We start from the raw sequence: 19,451 nt of genomic DNA, 5'->3' as shown, positions 1-19,451 counted from the left end.
TCAACATGTTGTTGGTTTATCTTTTTTTTTTGTTTCAAAATAATTAACAAACAAACATTTTAGTGATTTTCCTACCTTTTTCAGGCAATTGGGAAAAGTATGTCGTAAAACGTGTGAATTGGGAAAAAATAAATCATTATTTTAATCATTTGGGAAAAAAATAGTTTTTTTTTAAATTGGGAACAGGGCCTATTTTTCGATCCCAAAATAAAGGCAGGAAAATCACTGTATTTTCATGCTTTCCGTGACTTTTCATGAAAAAATTTAAATCAAATGTATAAATGCTATATATATATATATATGTAAACACTTACAGACGGCGCTTTACTGTCTATCTCTGACCATTCGCCATCGAATGTGTGGGGTGTTTTACATGTCCCGCAGAGATATTCTGTAATCTGCTCCTCACTAAATTCATTGGATCCTGTCACTAATTCAGGTTTGGTATGTCCACATTCAAATTTTTTCTCGAATTCTACATTGGACATCTTGAATCGTGTATGTATTATCTTCTCTAACTCCTCTGTCACGAAGTCACCAATGTCTTTGTACAAACCTCTTTTGATGAATGAATATTTCCTGAATTCCAAAACCTGAACCTGAATAAAATTTGGAAATGTCATTACAAGCAATTTTCTTAAATGTGTTTTCTTCTGTAATTCAAAGACTGCAATGCCTCCAAAAAGTGCAACTGACTTTTTTATTTGATTTGGAACAACCACTTCTGCAATTTCATACTTCCGGCTCAGTGAAGCAATCAAATGGTTCATTAGATGTGGTGGCTTGAATCTAAATTTGAAACATAGCCAAGTTGATTTTTTACAGGTATAGTCTGTCACATTAAATGTTTCATAAATGTCACAGTGTAATTCTTTTTTAATCAGGCAAGGTACATAGTAGCAAGGCTTTTCTTCAGCAGACTCTGACATGTTTGGACGTATGATGATATCAAATCTCTCCATTACGTTCAGAATATGGTCCTTGTGTTTGGAAAACATATTATCCCTTTTTTGGAATATATCTTCTAGAACCTCACTATGTAATTTGCCTCTACTGTACAATTCATCCCATTTTTTTCTATTTTTGATACTTATGGCTCTAAATTTCTTTGCAGTAACTATATATCTAAAAGCGTCAGACAACCACTTTGTATCTAAAATAATGTAAGAAGGAAGATCTTTGAAATAAACTAAAGCTCTGATCTCATGGTGAAATTCCAGGAACAATCTGAGTTCCTCGTCATTTAGTGGATTAGGTGTATCAGTAGAGATGTGCTGAATTTCCTGAAAGGAAATAATAGGTAACTCCTTCTTCTTTTCTTGAAGTCGTGTTTCCAGCTGAATGAATTTTAACGGATAATCTTTGTTCCATGTTTTCATTTTTCTGGCTAAGTGTAGGATGTTTTCTCGTATTTGCTGGAATACACTGGGATCATCTTCTGTGTTGGAAATGAAGTATTCTTGCCTTATATGTCCTAGTTCATCTTCTGACATATTCTCTGTATACTTTAAAATACTTTTTCTGCATGCATGATCAATCTAAAAAAAAAAATATATGTTTGTTTGCTTTCTCTTTACAAAACAAAACATTGAAAATTCTAACGCTTTATCAATTTATATGATATTCAGAATTTTGGGTCGTCAATGGTCTTCCACTTCGTACTTTATTTGGCCTTTTGAACTTTTTTTATTTGAACGTCACTGATGACTTTTGTAGTTGAAACGCCGTCTGGCATACCAAATTTCAATCCTGGTATCTATGATGAGTTTATTGTACTATATCATATTTAAACCAGGTGCTCCGCAGGGCGCAGCTTTATACGACCGCAGAGGTCGAACCCTGAACAGTTGGGGCATGTATGGACAAAACATTCAAGCGTGATACAGCTCTGAATTTGGATTGTGATCAAATTTTTGACATTACATGGTTTTTTTTACACAAAACAAATGTCAAGATTTTACAAATCAATTAAAGATTTCTTCTTATTTAAATCTAAAATTAAATAGTTGACACAGCATAGGTTTCTGACACAGAATGAATGTGGTCTAATGAACTGAAAAGTTTTTTTTTGCCTTTGAGCAATTCACTTTGCTGTTGAATATTAATCCTCTCAAAAAAATGTTTGAAGAAATTTTCTTTTTATTTATGAAATCTGAAATGAGAAAAATTTAACCCCCCCCCCTTTTTTCACATCCCCGTTTCCCTTTTTCCAAAACTGATATCAATTCAAATTTCTAATGGAGTTTGCAACAATAACTACTCTTTTAAATACATCATAAAATATTAAAATGTAAAATAAAGTGCTTGTTATCACTGAATGGTAAAGATTGGTTGGTAGTAAAAGTGAATATACATTGTTTATTGTATAAAACAATAAAAAAAACTTCATCAGCAACATTTTATATTGGCAAATTTCCAATGAAGTTATTTACATAAAGTTATTGGCAAATAAAAATAGAAAATGACATCATAGTCATGTCTGGCAAATTTCCAACATACATTATCTAAAACATTTTAGATAAGATAAGGAAAAAAAGCTTCATCAGCAACATTTTATATTGGCAAATTTCCAATGAAGTTATTTACATAAAGTTATTGGCAAATAAAAATAGAAAATGACATCATAGTCATGTCTGGCAAATTTCCAACATATATTATCAACTACTATTCTATACAAAGAAAGATAACTCCAATTGAAAATTAATTGCTATTGCACAATATTGTGCAATTAGATATTTCTTGCTATTGTGCAATACTGTGCAATTGAAAATTTCTTGCTATTGCACAATACTTGATATGGAATCCTGATTTGGACCAACTTGAAAACTGGGCCCATAATCAAAAATCAAAGTACATATTTAGATAAAGCATATCAAATAAGCCCAAGAATTTAATTTTTGTTAAAATCAAACTTAGCTTAATTTGGACCCTTTGGACCTTAATGTAGACCAATTTGAAAACTGGACCAAAAATTAAGAATCTACATACACAGTTAGATTTGGCATATCAAAGAACCCATTTATTCAATTTTTGAAGAAATCAAACAAAGTTTAATTTTGGACCCCCATTTGGACCAACTTGAAAACTAGGCCAATAATTAAAAATCTAAGTACATTTTTAAATTTAGCATATCAAAGAACCCCAAGGATTCAATTTTTGTTAAAATCAAACTAAGTTTAATTTTGGACCCTTTGGACCTTAATGTAGACCAATTTGAAAACGGGACCAAAAATTAAGAATCTACATACATAGTTAGATTCGGCATATCAAAGAACCCCAATTATTCAATTTTTGATGAAATCACACAAAGTTCAATTTTGGACCCTTTGGGCCCCTTATTCCTAAACTGTTAGGACCAAAACTCCCAAAATCAAACCCAACCTTCCTTTTATGGTCATAAACCTTGTGTTTAAATTTCATAGATTTCTATTTACTTATACTAAAGTTATGGTGCAAAAACCAAAAATAATGCTTAATAGGGCCCCTTTTTGGCCCCTAATTCATAAACTGTTGTGACCTCAACTCCAAAAATCAATCCCAACCTTCCTTTTGTGGTCATAAACCTTGTGCTAAAATTTCATTGATTTCTATTTACTTATACTAAAGTTATTGTGCGAAAACCAAGAATAATGCTTATTTGGGCCCTTTTTTGGCCCTTAATTCCTAAACTGTTGGAACCAAAACCCCCAAAATCAATCCCAACCTTCCTTTTGTGGTCATAAACCTTGTGTCAAAATTTCATAGATTTCTATTCACTTAAACTAAAGTTATAGTGCGAAAACCAAGAAAATGCTTATTTGGGCCCTTTTTGGCCCCTAATTCCTAAAATGTTGGGACCAAAACTCCCAAAATCAATACCAACCTTCCTTTTGTGGTCATAAACCTTGTGTTAAAATTTCATAGATTTCCATTCACTTTTACTAAAGTTAGAGTGCGAAAACTAAAAGTATTCGGACGACGGACAACGACGACGACGCAGACGCAACGTGATAGCAATATACGACGAAAATTTTTTCAAATTTTGCGGTCGTATAAAAATTGTTGAAAGATCTCATTTTTTGTAAACTATTAGAAAGGATTTCTTTTCCTATATAAACACTTTAAACCTTAAAATCTGATACAGGTATTTTTATTTAGATATTGTCAATATGTTGGTCTGGTTATACAGTAAAACATGGTCCTGTACAAATAAACACAAACATCTGACAAAATTTGTAATTTTCAATACCTTTTCTACATTAGAGATCAAGGCATCTTTCCAAGTGCCAACAATAACTACAGGTGGATCACGATCATCTGATGTTCTCTTGTTGACATCAGATTTATTTCTGTCCTCTTCCAGTCTACTGTAACAATGTATTGAATCCATCCATAATTGGAATAAATCTAAAAAAAAATGTGTATGAAGAATTCTTATCAACATTCATTAAAGTCTAACGTGGTATGATGGATAATGAGACAAGAATTCACCAAAGACCAACAGACCAGAAGACTAGTCATCCTTTTCATGTTTTAACAGATAATAAGAATGTAGAAAAGATATACAATTCACAAAATAATAGTTATTACAAAATATCAAGCTGTCTGGCTACACAAACTTTTCTCAACTTTTAAAATGAACAGTGTCAATCGTTTCCAACTATCAATTGATTATTGACCTTTTTATTTAAGTATAACTTAATTTTGGATGTAACACGTCTTCTGATTGGCTGACGTCGTTTTGTTTATCAGTTCATAGACATAATTTTGTCATGTGACCGTGACGTCATCAACAGTTTTTCATGATATACTCCAGTTTAAATTGGGATTTAGAATTAAATTATAAGAAATGACAGTTATGTTTTATGTTATTTCTGCAGACAGAAAAAATATTACAGTCATTCCTTAAATGAACAAAAGACCCCTTCAATCAGATCGTCCGATGAGTCAATAAACAATATAAAACTGAACTCTCACTAACAGTGATTAGCAAGATTATTTTGGATAGTAGAAACCTTCTGTGAACAACTGACCTTTAAATTATCCGCCTTTAACGAAATACAGACATTTTTATTTTACTGTATCATCAAAATCATCGTCAAAGAAATTATTTCAGATGTAATTTAAGTGTATTGTTCCATAATGGAAAACAAGTTATGTATTCTGTCTCTATTTGTCTGAAAATGTCTTACCAGTAATTCTTTTTGAGTTTATCTTACTAAATTTGTGTGTCTGAGGCGCTTTTGTAGATAAACATGATTAACCTTCAACAGGAATGCTCAAATTCAAAGATTTGAATGCCAAAGATGTATAAGACCTAAACATGTGTTAGAACTATGTTCCAGAATTCATGTAAGACAGATTAAGAATTTACTCACTAACACAATAAAGTCTAAAGTATCTGAACAATTTAGAAAAATTGCTAAAATACATCAATTCAATAAAAAGAAGATTTCTAAAACATTTGATTTGCGTTATAAGCAAAAAGATTTACAAAACTTTGTATATCACAATTGACATGATTGCAAAAAGTAAATTTCAAATAAGATTTCAAATATTGTAACACAATTGAGTTAGAAAATTCCCTGTCAGCCCTTAAATTCACACAAAAAAACAGTTTCAGTTCAATGGTTTTTAACACTCAACATCATCTAATCTATAAACAAATCATGATTTGGACGTGTAATCACACATTACAATCCATAAATACCTTACTCTGAAAAAACTTGATAAGACAATTAATGTGAGTACAAATTTGTCAATGCCATCATTTATAACTTACGACTTATTAGTATGAAAGTCCTTTTTGTATCTTTTGACTCTCTTTTATCATGTTTATAACTTAGTAAAAAAATATAGAAATTATATATCGCAGCAAACAAAAGTTTGTTCTGCAAATCCAAAACAGGATTCGACATATGTTTTAACAACTCTATAAATATATTCAGGATTTCGATTTAGTCACAGTAAAAGTTGAGAAAAAATATAAACAGCATGCAACTTGAAAGTGAACTTGACATCTTTTACAGAATTTACAGAGTAGAAATGTTAGAATTAGCTGTATCAATATATTAACATAAGCCTGCCGACTGTACCAGCTAAGATTGACGGAAGTATGAAAAAACATATATACAAAGGATCTAACTGACCAGGGTTATATATATTTACGAGACAAGAATGAATAATTGTTAAGGCGTCCGTTGGAAACATATATCATGTCGAAAAGATGTTTTTAGGCAAAAGTTCCTTTTGAACCCATTTTCATGTATATCTATGCCTATTTCCTTAAAAGAGAGGAGTTCAAAAGGTAGTTTTTCCCATATTATGCAAATAAGTCTCTGATTGTATTAATAATATGTAATAATATTAGATACTATAATAATATTTAACATCTTTAAGACACCAATAATTAAATAACCAAAAACTGCAAAATTTACTTAAAATTAATAATTCAGGGGCTGCAACCCAACAAAATGTCTGATTCGTCTGAAAATATCAGGGCATATATATCTAAACCTGATGAACATTTTTACCTGATGTCAGATTTGCTCTAAATGCTTTGGTTTCAGAAATTTAAACCAAAAACTGCATTTTACCCCTATGTTCTATTTTTAACCATGTCTGCCATGTTGGTTGGCAGGTAGGGTCAACGGACACATTTTTAAAACTAGATACCTTAATGATGATTATGGCCAAGTTTAGTAAAATTTGTCTTAGTAGTTTCAAAAGGGAAAATTTTTGTAAAAGTTAACGACGACAGACGATGACGGACGCCAAGTGATGAGAAAAGCTCACTTGGCCCTTCAGGCCAGTTGAGCTAAACAGTAGTAACTCAAAATTTCAAAAGCATCTTCCTAGAATTAGTGTTCAAACACTAGTACTACATTATCTAGGAGAAGAACACCGGAAGTAAGTTAGTCTGGCTACTTCCAGTTTGAGGCCGATGCCTTAGGAAAGTATATTGCTATAGCTTTATATAGCAACCTAAAACAAACTTACTAATCAACGCCTTAAAGGCTGTAAAAGCAATTGCCACGATCATGATTGCTGCCTAGTTAATGTGTTTGTGACATATATTTCTCATCCACATGTAAAAGAGTGAAACCTGAAAGGAGTCTTATCTACTGAGAAGTAATGATGTTATAACTTAAAGGGAAAATTCGCAAAAAAAATAAAATTTGATATTATGTTTATCCTAAATAAATAAGCATATTCCCAAAATATTAAAGGTTTATTCGTCTAGATAAGTGAGTTATTTGATTTTTAAAATCGACTCTCAATTCTGGGGAAGACGCCATCTTGAAAACTAATGACCACAGATATCTAATTACCACAAAGTCCTAGTATCCAGCATGACATGTCCGTTAATCAGTGTTCAAATGACTTGTCAAGCTGATGGATGTTCTACCCGACCAAGTAATGGAAGAAGTCTATATAGTTTCCCAAATCATCAAATCAAGTAATGGTTCACTTAGATTGATAAGAATATTTCCAAAAAATAATCTTAATTTTTTTAGAGGGTTAAATATTCAGCGTACAATGGTGAAGTCAGGTTGAAAAGCTGTAAATGACAAAAGATCGTATATTCCTCATTTCCATTCTAAATTTTATTGGTTTTAGCTCGTCACTAAATTTACATTTTTGGCACCGAGATGCAGTTTCAAGTATTATATAGGATTTATGCTATAATAATGTAAAAGTAGTCACAATAAAGTGAAAAAAAGTCCGGAGATACTTATTGTGGAGGAATTATAAACTGAGATTTATCTTTGCTGTAAAAGTTTTTTTAAATGCTTTTTTCTAACGTATATTTTTAGATTATTTTGGGTTTTGATCTAACTTGACCAACGTTCAAAAACTTGTCTTCTTGTATTCAGCATGGCTTAATACCGGTAATTACTGGGGTATTGTAAAAATGACATATTCGGGTATTCTTACGGTCGACTTCCTGACAGGCTTGTTTAATTTAATACACAATGAACAAGGTCAATGAATCACGTGCGTGATTGCGAGTGAACCAGGTGTGCTCAGGTAAAACTTATAAAATATACCATACCAATATAAAACTGTCCGTGATATACAGCCTGTGTACAAAATCTTAACAAAAAAGAGTGGTTATAAGAATAGGTATAGACCAAATCTCCATGTTATCTAAATTAAATTTTACTTTTATTTATATTTCAGCACCTATTCTTCCGTTTTGCTATATAATTGTTGGTCCCGTTATTTTTAATCAGTTCGTCCCGTTTATACCCTCACATATGTGACTTCATTTTCACTCTAGAAAACTGCTATATTTCAAAATGAATGCCGTTTTTTATAATTGTTCATTCATTTTACATGTGAAACAAGAATATCAATTGGGAAACTTCGGACTATACAAATGCAGAATATACTGTGCCGGTTTGCTTTCGTCTAACGAGATAAGAGAAACGAAAAAAAACTGTCATGTAAAAACAAGCACGCTCAAATCAAAATATAAAAAAATATGTGAGTAAAAATTAACTGGATCAGAAAAATTAACAAACTTTGATCTCGAGTGTATTGGTAATACATTTATTTGTTTTTATAGTATAGCTTCTTCCATTATCCAAATGATATCAGATAATCTATATTATTTCATAAGATTAACCTTCCGACTTCACTAGAATCTGAGACTATGTGTTATAGTGGTATCTGCTAAAATCTATAAATGCCAATTATAACGCTAGAAGTAAAAATGTAATACAGGTACACCTTTCATTTGGTCATGGCTTTCAAATGTCTTAATTTAAGTGTTCCCGTACATTTTTTGCCTATTAAGAACAATTAAAATGCTTGTGTAAAACTAGTTTTATTTTCCCTTTAAAAAAATATAAATAAATGATAAGAGTGTATATCATTTCATTCCGACAACTAAATTTAATTTCCAGACTTTAACCGGTTCATTTCTTAGTTTAGTAACTTCTTTGAATTCAAATAAAATAATAGCACCAAATATAATTAAATAATTCCACGGCGATTCACTTGTATTTGTCAACACCTTGAAAATGTATTTTAAATTTGTGTATTAAACTTGACCTCCTGTCGTATAACCCACTGATTCGAATAGACAGTCACACCTGGCACGGTGTGCCCTAGAGGCCAAGCAATTTACCGATCTGCAAATAACATTTCACCTTTATACAGGTCTTTCACGAGTATTGTCGGAGAATAATACACACATCGCATAAATAAAGTCATAACGTAGACAGAAAAAGGTCAATAAGCGTAAACCTATATATTGTCTTAACAGTTTAAGTTATATATACTTTAATCTATTCACTTTATCAGCCTCAAAAAGTATAAATTTAAGCAAAAAAAAAAATAATTATAATTATTTCTTTGTGCTGTCTACAAAAATAATTCGAAATATATACGGTAAATATAGAAATTTTACTCGTGAATGTGTACAACTGCACGACTGTGCGTTTTATTTTCTTATTATCCGATGGTTATTAGATATAGCATTAGTCATCGGCACGCTTACAATAACGGTAAAATATGATTAAAAACCAAGACTTTTAATGATTGTATTTTAAATCCCAGCATGCAAAAACCAGGAGAAAACGTCACGACCTACAGGAAGTAGTTAATATTTTTTCATTAATTATTGAATTTCTCCTTTATCACTGCACATATAGCGATAAAACTTTGTGAATATATATATTATGTCATAATGAACATATTTAAACCATAAGTAAAAAATCGTGAATTTTCCCTTTAATATCAATAAAATACTTATAGCAGAAAGTCGTTTTTACAATGTTATAGAAATACATTTCCCTGGGTGACAACCTGTTTCCCCGGCTTCTGGGGGGAGGCACATATATTTGTGGAAATATATTACTCCTGAAAAGTGATAACAGATTATCCCCTCGTGGAGTGTTTATTACTGAACAATTATTAACACTTCAATCCATGATCTCTAGATCTATTGCTTCTATGTTAATTAACCATTGAATTGATGATTTCAACTTCCCAACACTTGATCAATCTGATGTCTTAAAGATGGCTATGCGCCATGGCATGAAAGCAATTGCTTGAAAAACTCAGACCACCACAAAATAGCTAAACACCAATCAATCATACCCTCTTCCCATCTGAGAGCACTACAAAGAGTTCGAGGTATGTGGCGAGTCTACACACAGGGCGAAGACGATCGCAGCAAAACCTTTTTTGGCTTAGATGAAGATTTATTTCTTGGTGGCATATATATACCACCACTTAATTATCCACAATATAATAATGAGTATCAGCACCATGAGTCAGAAATTAGTAAATTAGCAGGGAAGGGAAAGATTTTAATTACAGGAGATTTTAACTCCAGAGTATCTACTAATGCTGACTTTGTTCTGCATGATGACAATAATAATAATTTATCACATTTGTTACTAGATAATTATTAATCAGATTATGACATGACAAGAAGGTCACGAGATAAGATATTGAACTCTCAAGGGAGAGAACTTTTAGATCTCTGTTCTACTGCCCAACTCAGACTATTAGATGGTCGATTTATAGGAAACATTTTGGGTAATATAACATGTTTTAATACAAAAGGTTGTAGTTTTATAGATTATGCAGTTACAAGTATGAGTCTGCTCTCTTCAGTGAAATATTTTTAAAGTTCAAGATCCATCACCATTCTTAGATCACTGCCAGTTGGTAATTTTTACTTACATAAAATGTAATTTTCAGATGAATAAACTTCAAAGCCAATATAGAAAACAAAAGTTTAATTATAAATGGACTAAACTTTCTAAAAAATTGTTGGAAATGGAAGTGACTAAATCAGATATATATATATGAAGAAATAGGCAGGTTTCAGTCAAACAAATTTGAGAAAACATCAGAAGGAATAAATCTTGCAAGTAATACAATATGTAATATTTATACTAATCTATCAAAAAAGTGTATGATAAAAATTGTATTAAAAAGGTAAAGAAAAAATAAAGCACCATTGATAGATAAGGCCAGACTTTTTATTTTATCTGTTTAACGAGAAAATTTGTAAAAAATTAGGGTCGAGGGGGCGAAATAAAAAAAAAAATAAAAGTGCAAAATTGGTCCAGTCGACACTAAAAATAAAAATAAAACCATTATAAGTGACTTTTTTTTTTTTTTTTTTTTTTTTTTTTTTTAGAATTTATCAAAATACAAGAACAATGAAATGAGAACAGACCAGTATATTAACCCAGAAGATAAATATAGTTTATATATGTCTCTGGTTAACCCTTCTATTAATATAAACATAAAAACTATGTTTTGATTCTGTATTTCCACTAATATAGATCCATGGCACCACTCAAATATATCAACCTCGCTGCATATACACTATATATGTATATACCAGTCACCCAGTCAGGAACCTCTTAGTGTATGCAGAGACATATATATACACATGTGTATATATGTCTCTGGTGTAATAGTCCCAGAGTTAAGCAACTTTAACCTATAAATTGAAACAATGCTTATACATGGAAATATATACATTAATCAAGAAGATCTATCCAAAAGTATGTTAATGCGTGTGGAATGCGTAATTTTCCCTTTTGGGATCAATTTTTGTCTGTCAGCAGTGCCATTCACATGATTCATGCGTCTGTAGTCATTATCGCAAGAATCCGGATTTCGGTCATAGCGGGTCCGTTTCCGATGAAATCCCGATTCCGATCCGTAGTTCTACAAATTTAAATGTCGGACGAAGAAAAATTTACAAAAATAAACGATGTTTGATACGCTATTTGGAAAGGAATATGACGTTTCTAATGCAATACATGGATGACAAGTTTACTTTAGGCTAATTTCATCAAGTTCTGATGAAGTAATAACTGATTTTGCCGAAAGTTAGAATGATTTGATGTACGCTCTCGTGTAACAAGTATGAAAAGCATGCCACCAGCTTAAACATCTTTTAGAAGAAAATATATCGTTTATGCCTTGAATTTCTTTACTTTTAAATGAAAATTGCTGTTTCATTGACTTGGTAAAAATTAAATATTACCGATAACGAAAATGACTGAAAGCGAGTATCGTGAACAACACATTTTATTTTTTTTCTGAGGATTTCGTAACAGTCGGCGGGAAAAATAATAATAAAAGTAAGAAGCACTACTTTTATTTTTATTCTAAAATCGGGAAAGGTGGAGTCGGCGGATCTCGTTAAACAGATAATAAAAAAAGTCTGGCCTAATGAATATCTGGAAAACTATACAAAAGATGGGCAAAAAACTTAAATTATCTCCCTTTGACCAAAACTTGAAATTATTTTTTTTTCATTATAGTAAACTTTTGAAAAAAGCATACAAATTTGAAAGAAAGCAGTATAAACAAAACATATTAAAGAAACTTAAAAATCTGTCTCCTACAGAGAGTAAGGAATTTTAGAATATCTTTAAAGGAATTAATAATTTAAGAGAAACAAACTCAAACGATTCACCACTTTTTGATCTTAATGTGCTAGCTAAACACTTTAAAACATAAGGAGAACCAGATAAAATGGATGAAAATTTCAAAAAATTAATATCTAAAGAGGTAGAAAACAGGGAACAAAAACATAAATAAAAAACAAACAGATGAACCTATTAAAATATCTGAAATAAAAATGTTATAAAATCACTAAAGCATGGTAAACGTACAGGCCCAGACTTAATTTGTTATGAAATAATAAAACACAGTAGCCAAGTAATGCTAACTTCATTAGCAAAATGCTTTAATTTAATATTAGAAAGTTCAATTTATCCAGATGAGTGGAATAAATCATATATAATACCTATTTTTAAACAGGGAGACTTACTTGATCCAGCTAATTATAGGGGTATTATGAATGATATTGTTTTACTCTTAACAGTTTAATCTATTGGAGAATTAGAAATTATCTGCAAAAGGATGAAAATTTGTAAAAAAATATCATTTAAGTGCAAGAAATCCAATAAGGAATCTGCTAAATTTCACACATTTTGACTTTCGTGTTGAACTTAGAGGAGTTGCTTTCATAAAGTGTTATTGTCACATTACTACAAAAAAGTCAATGTCCAATTACTTCTATAATAAATTGCTTCGCCGAGTGCAGCTGGATACGATCGCAGAGGTCCAACCCTAAACAGTTTGGGCAAAAATGGACACAATATTCGCACTTGAAACTGAATTTGGATTGTAATTAAATATTTGACACATAATAGGTTTCTGACACATAATAACTGTAGTCAAAGAACTTGAATTGGTTCTGTGATTGGAATTTTAGTGCAATACATGATACTGTATCAAATTTACCCTCCTCCCCCAAAAAAATTTTGCCAAAAAAAATTTGAAGAAATTTTCCTTTTAATTTCTTAAATTTGTCCCCATCCCCCCAATTTTTTAATCTCCCTCCCCCCCTACTTTTCCCCCCAAAAATATCTTTCCCTACAGATATGGTTTGCAACCTTAATAACCCATTAAAATACATTCAAAATGTTGTGTTTGAATTACTTCCCTTACACTGCTTTTAAATTATATTTTGTACTTAATTTATTGTCCATTAATCAGGACACCCTTGTTTTTCACCCTTTTTTGCCCCTAATTCTTAAACGGTTTGAGCCATAACCCCACAAAGCCAATTTTTACCATCCCTTTGTGGTATGGAAACTTGTAGTATAATTTCAGAGAAATCCATACATCATTCCATAAGTGATTGTCTGGAAACTAAAAAAATGCTTATTTGGGCCCCTTTTTGGCCCCTTATTCCTAAACTGTTGGGACCATAACCCCCAAAATCAATCTCAACCTTCCTTTTGTGGTCATTAACCTTGTGTTTAAATGTCATAGATTTCTATTTACTAATATACTTAAGTTATTGTGCGAAGACCAAACGTCTTTGGACAACGATGACGTGATACCAATATACGGCCGCAAATGATTTTGCGGTCGTATAAAAATGATTGAATCAAAATTGCTCTACAATATGGTATACTAAACACAAAGGCAAAAAATGTGTATAATGAGGTCCAGTTGTAGAGGGTCTCCCAATCATATATCTCATAAAGTTTCAAAACATGTATCCCTGTAGTTTGAAAGGAGACATGTTTTTGTCATTTAAACTAAATGAATTATACCTGCCAATTTCATGAAATGAGCTTGGTGAGCTAACAAGAGACCCCTTAGAAGCTGAATCACACATATGGCAAAAATATGCCATTTACTCTTTTACTGCAATGGCTTAGGTTTGCTTATTAGTTAATCTTTTCCTTCTGATCATTTCGCTATTTTTTCTAAACTATAAGAGTTTTCAGGAAAATATCTAAAAACGAATACAAATTGTCATGTGACAGTAATTATTCCTACAAGGATTGATTGTTTGATTGTTGATATTTAAACACCACTTTTAAACGCCACTGTTGGGCTATTTTGTTGCGGTCAGTTTTTATGGGTGGAGGAAGCCTGAGTGCCTGGAGAAAACCACAACCTTTAATAGGAATACTGACAATCCTAGTCAATTAATATTGGAGTTGAGTGTTCCTGCACGAGGGTGGTTCGAACTCATAACCTACAACCCCTACCATCTTTTAATAGAGGAAAAATTTGAAAAAAAATGTCAGAATGTCTTGTCCGTAGACACATGTCTTGTCCGTAGACATGGCTTTATGGGTCTTAATTGTTCCTATGGTCCGAGACCACAATTGTCGTCCCTTGATTTTCATTGTTCACAAATAAAGTCCCTAGTGTAAACAGTGGGTTACTTGCCATTAATTTTTAAACCCCTTCCAAATTTATTTCTCCATGTTTAATGCCTCAAATTGCAAGTAGGGGGGGGGGGGGGGGGGGGGGGGGTGAAATTACACTGTAAAAAAATTTGGGTCCAGAATTTTAAAGGAAAGTAGTGATTTGGTCCAGCTGAAAAAGGTTGAAAAATAGCACTTGGGAAGCTGTCACAAGATTTCAAGACGCCCTAAAGACAAAATTGACAATATTTTGAGTTAGAGACGATGAAGTTTTCTATAATTTTGATATAATTTTCCCAAAAGTAGTACAACACACTGTAAAAGTTTCTTTCAGAAAGCGCAGGTGGGATTTTTTTTATTTTCATTAATGTTCTAAAAGAAATGCACTACGAAATAATTGTGGTCTCGGACCTAAGAGGTGAAATCTGTAAATATAGAATCTGTACTTTGGCAACTTCCCTAAATGATTTGATGGTGTCAATCTGTCAAATAGCATGAAACTAAAGGATTTAAACTTTTATTTTATAGAATTTCTGCAAAAATGACCAATTTTGGCATTTTATGGTCAAAATAGGCATTTATAGCTTTTTCAATATTGATGCATAAATGGCATCCTGACTTTCTATCTGACAGGTTTTCATGTGTAAATATTTGTGTTTCTATGCCTTTATCTAGTTCTTTTACCTATTTTAGTATTTATGAACTCTGAATCTACAGAAAAGAAGATTATCTCAGACAATATGTGCAAAATGTGTTGTATAAATGACCCTTGTCTAACGCCCTGTTTGGATGAAGTCAAAAGTTGGGAGCTTGGTACATAAAATTTGAAGTCCATAATAAAGACCTCACTAAATTTGTATCAACAACACTTTACAATATCTATTGTACCTGTTCCATTTCACATAATATCTTTCTTTTCTTCTGTAGGATAGCATGTGGTTTAAATATATAAGCATGTTGAGAATAAATTGCATGCAAGTTTTTCCCTAAAAAGGCAAAAATCTTTGTATCAGACCATACTGTTTGTAAGAAAAGTTAATTGCAAGAGTCTTTTTGTGCTCAGATTTGTTGAATCATGTCACATGAGTACAGAAATGATAAAAAAAAACACAAAATTTTATTTCTTATAGCCTCAATATGCATTTTTTAATGTAAATATGTGGCACGGCCTAAATTGACCCTAAATTTATTCCAGTCTTACTTGGCCTAAGACCCTTTTAAACTAATATGATATGTTATTTGTAACTTTTCTTTCCATCTAAAGTACTTTCAATACATATGTAAGGATTATTTATAACCAAAAAGCTTCACAAATTTAAAATTGCTGGAAAATATTACATCTTCATGTAAGGCCCCCCTGCATTGAAAACCTCAATTTTTCGGCACAGGCTTATATAAATTTGACTTTTGAATAATTATGCCAAGTCTGATAAATCAAATGAGTACTCTATTGCTTTAAGAACATGATAAGTTATATATTAAGGCATTTAAAAAGTATTTTTTTGCAATATTTTAATTTTTAAAGCCCCAAATGTTGATAGTTGAAATTTTTCCATTTTAACATCAAAATTTTACACGCAAAGATGAGTATAGAACTTAAATTATTGTCTATACTATAAATCCTATTGTCATGAAACTTTGTAACCAGTGTTATAATTTATTAAGCTTTGGTCATACCAAGTTTTTTTAAGATTTGTCAACTCTTTCTATCCTATTAGGTCCGAGACCACAATTGTCGTCCCTTGATTTTCGTTGTTCACAAATATAGTCCCTAGTGTAGACAGTGGGTTACTTGCCATTAATTTTTAAACCCCTTCCAAATTTATTTCTCCATGTTTAATGCCTCAAATTGCAAGTAGGGGGGTGAAATTACACTGTAAAAAAATTTGGGTCCAGAATTTTAAAGGAAAGTAGGGATTTGGTCCAGGTGAAAAAGGTTGAAAAATAGCACTTGGGAAGCTGTCAAAAGATTTCAAGACGTCCTAAAGACAAAATTGACAATATTTTGAGTTAGAGACGCTGAAGTTTTCTATAATTTTGATATAATTTGTCCCAAAAGTAGTACAACACACTGTAAAAGTTTCTTTCAGAAAGCGCCGGTGGGATTTTTTTTATTTTCATTAATGTTCTAAAAGAAATGCACTACGAAAAAATTGTGGTCTCGGACCCTATGTGTTGTTTAAACTTAGAAATATCTTATTTTTAATTAATAACTGGTAATTTAAGTGTTCAATTTTTTTGTAAAATTATTTTACAGGAGTGGATTTTAAAAAGTGGCAAATTAGCAGTCATAAAAAGCATACCTTATTTTACTTCAATATGTTTGTTCCAGTTGCTGCATACCTTAAAAGATTAACTAAATCAAATTAAGAAAAAGTATTTCTCTTTTTTGACTTTATCTCTTGCATTTCAGTATTACCAGCAGATGAGGAAGTGTCTACGGACAAGACACTTGTACATAACAAGTATTAAATTCAATTATTTGTCTGCTTTTGAACTTAAATCTTATTTACAGGTGATGAAAGTTATTTGTACACATTAAAACTCAGTATTTTCAACATAAATATAGTCACAATTAATTCTTAACAATTTTTTTTTTCAACTGAAATTGTCTTGTCCTTAGACATTACCGCAATGTATTTGTTTCCAATTTCCTCGAGTTCAGTCTGATTTAATAGATAAAATTTATGTAATTTTTCAAGAGAACACATTCAACTATGTCAAAACTGAGTTTTAATAATAGTTTAATTGTTTTAACAGTCAGATTTATGGATTTCAGTTAAAACAATGTGTCTTCAAGTTGGCCTAATCAATAAATTATTGAGATATGTAAAGAATTATGGGTACATTTTTATATTTTCCAAAATTAAAAAGACACAGCTTAAAATTTATTGGTAACTTTTAATATTAACTTTCACAATCAACTTTTAAAGTATTTAATTAAATATCAATAAAATATCTTGTCCGTAGACATAAACACAATGTATTTGTTCCCTTTTCCTAGAAGTTCAGCATCATTTGATAGATAAAAGAGATAAAATGTATGTTTTTTTTCTTCAAGAGAACACATTTCAACTAGGTCAAAATTAGGTTTTGATAATGATTTTAATCAAATATCAATACAATGTCTTGTCCATAGACAAAACATATAAATTGTATTGCTAAGTTTAATTGTTTACTGTACGAATATACATCAAGTTATTTTAATGTTCTATACACCAAAAGAAAGGATTTTTTTGGAAGTTTTGTTATCTATAGATTGGTTTAGATACAGTTTGATCAGATAAGATTAATGATCAAAGAAAGCTACTGTTTTTTTTAAATAACTATGAGTTAAGCATGTTCTTGTCATTTTTTTTCCAATTGAAATGTTTGATGTTCAATAATTCTAAACATATTTTGTTGTCTTTGTCAATGACCAAAAATCTGAAACTGGTGACCATGTCTTGAAGGCAACCATTAAAGAAAATTAGACAGCTTTTAAACACAATTTATTTAATAAAAAAAAAAAAATATTTCTTCCAAAAACTGCATGTTATTATATAAATGCTTTCAGTGTTAGCCTAATGATGGCTATTTTTCATAATTTAAACCATTTTTGCACCAAAATATTAAGAGTTTTTTTCCGGAGGTGACACTCATTTTTGACTTCATTTGAAACACACAATAAACATCTGATTGTGGCTAGGCCGTTCAAGGTTCAAAAGATGACATCCCAAAACCAAAATTTTCCTTAATTTCTGTCTTTTCATATGTAACAACTTTTATGACCTTGACCTATGACAAATCAGAACTCAGTTTAGAATACATTTAATATTTAAATAACGTTGAAATATCTGCAAACTTTATTGTGAATTAATCAATTCAGATAATCTGCGTGGGATAATGTTTACCTGGGTTGTTCATCATTCCAAAAATAAACAAGAATTCTGAGAGTATTGTATGGCAGTACATAGTCCTCTACCTGTTAAATTTTATTATATTTGAACAAAATGCAGCATTATGCTATACTTGATCTATAACTTGTCATGGTGTAAACTATATAACATATATCAAGTTAATATCTTCAGGCATGATTAAAAAAGATGTGGAAACTGAATAATTGAGTGAATTTTCCAAGTCTAAGGACCATAACTCTGCACAAAATCATGGGACCGGAACAAAATTAGTACTTGATGATTGGTAACTTGTCATTATTAAGCTACATAGCAATTATCAAATCGATATCTTCAAGCATGACCAAAAAAAAGGGTTGAAAACTGATTGTTGGGTGAAGGACCATAACTCTGCACAAAATAATCAGATCGGAACAAAATTCACAGATCTTTGACCTGATCATGATAACACTATATACCAATTATCAACTTAATATCTTCAAGAAGAAAAAAAGAAGCTGAAAACTGAATATTTGAGTGAATGGACAAAATCATCAGAACGGAAAAAAATTTGAACTTGATCTGTAACTTGTCATGATGAAAATATATACCAAATATAAAATCAATATCTTCAAGCACAGTCGGTCGGACAGACGGACGGACGGAAAGACAGACAGACAGAGTGCAAACCTAAAGTCCCTTTCGGCTTCGTCAGTATGAGACTAACAACTAGGCATTTAGCAGAACCATCAATGATAACAGATCTAGATAAGGCAAAACCTAATTCGGCTTAGGTAACCATTAAACCTGGCATTCTTGTCATGTCAGTAGTCATGCCAGACGAAAATTTAAACCATAAGTCATTTGTGTACAGGAT

The 19,451-nt window shown here is 31.2% G+C and overlaps 1 protein-coding gene across 4 annotated transcripts in view; it reads right to left on the bottom strand.

Moving 5' to 3' along the window:
- The window catches only part of LOC139497239 (uncharacterized), a 167,197-nt gene that overhangs the window by 46,669 nt on the left and 101,077 nt on the right, over positions 1-19,451 (bottom strand). For all 4 annotated transcript variants that reach the window (XM_071285368.1, XM_071285370.1, XM_071285371.1 and 1 more), the window contains 2 exons: positions 4,229-4,386; positions 315-1,538 (listed from right to left, as the gene is read on the bottom strand). In XM_071285368.1, coding sequence (XP_071141469.1) covers positions 315-1,538; positions 4,229-4,386 — 1,382 coding nt within the window. The remainder of the gene's footprint in view (positions 1-314; positions 1,539-4,228; positions 4,387-19,451) is intronic.

Source organism: Mytilus edulis, chromosome 12 (assembly GCF_963676685.1).
Source record: "Mytilus edulis chromosome 12, xbMytEdul2.2, whole genome shotgun sequence".
Taxonomy (NCBI): Eukaryota; Metazoa; Mollusca; class Bivalvia; order Mytilida; family Mytilidae; genus Mytilus; species Mytilus edulis.
Note: the sequence above shows the minus strand (reverse complement) of the source record. Positions and strands in the feature narration are given on the sequence as shown.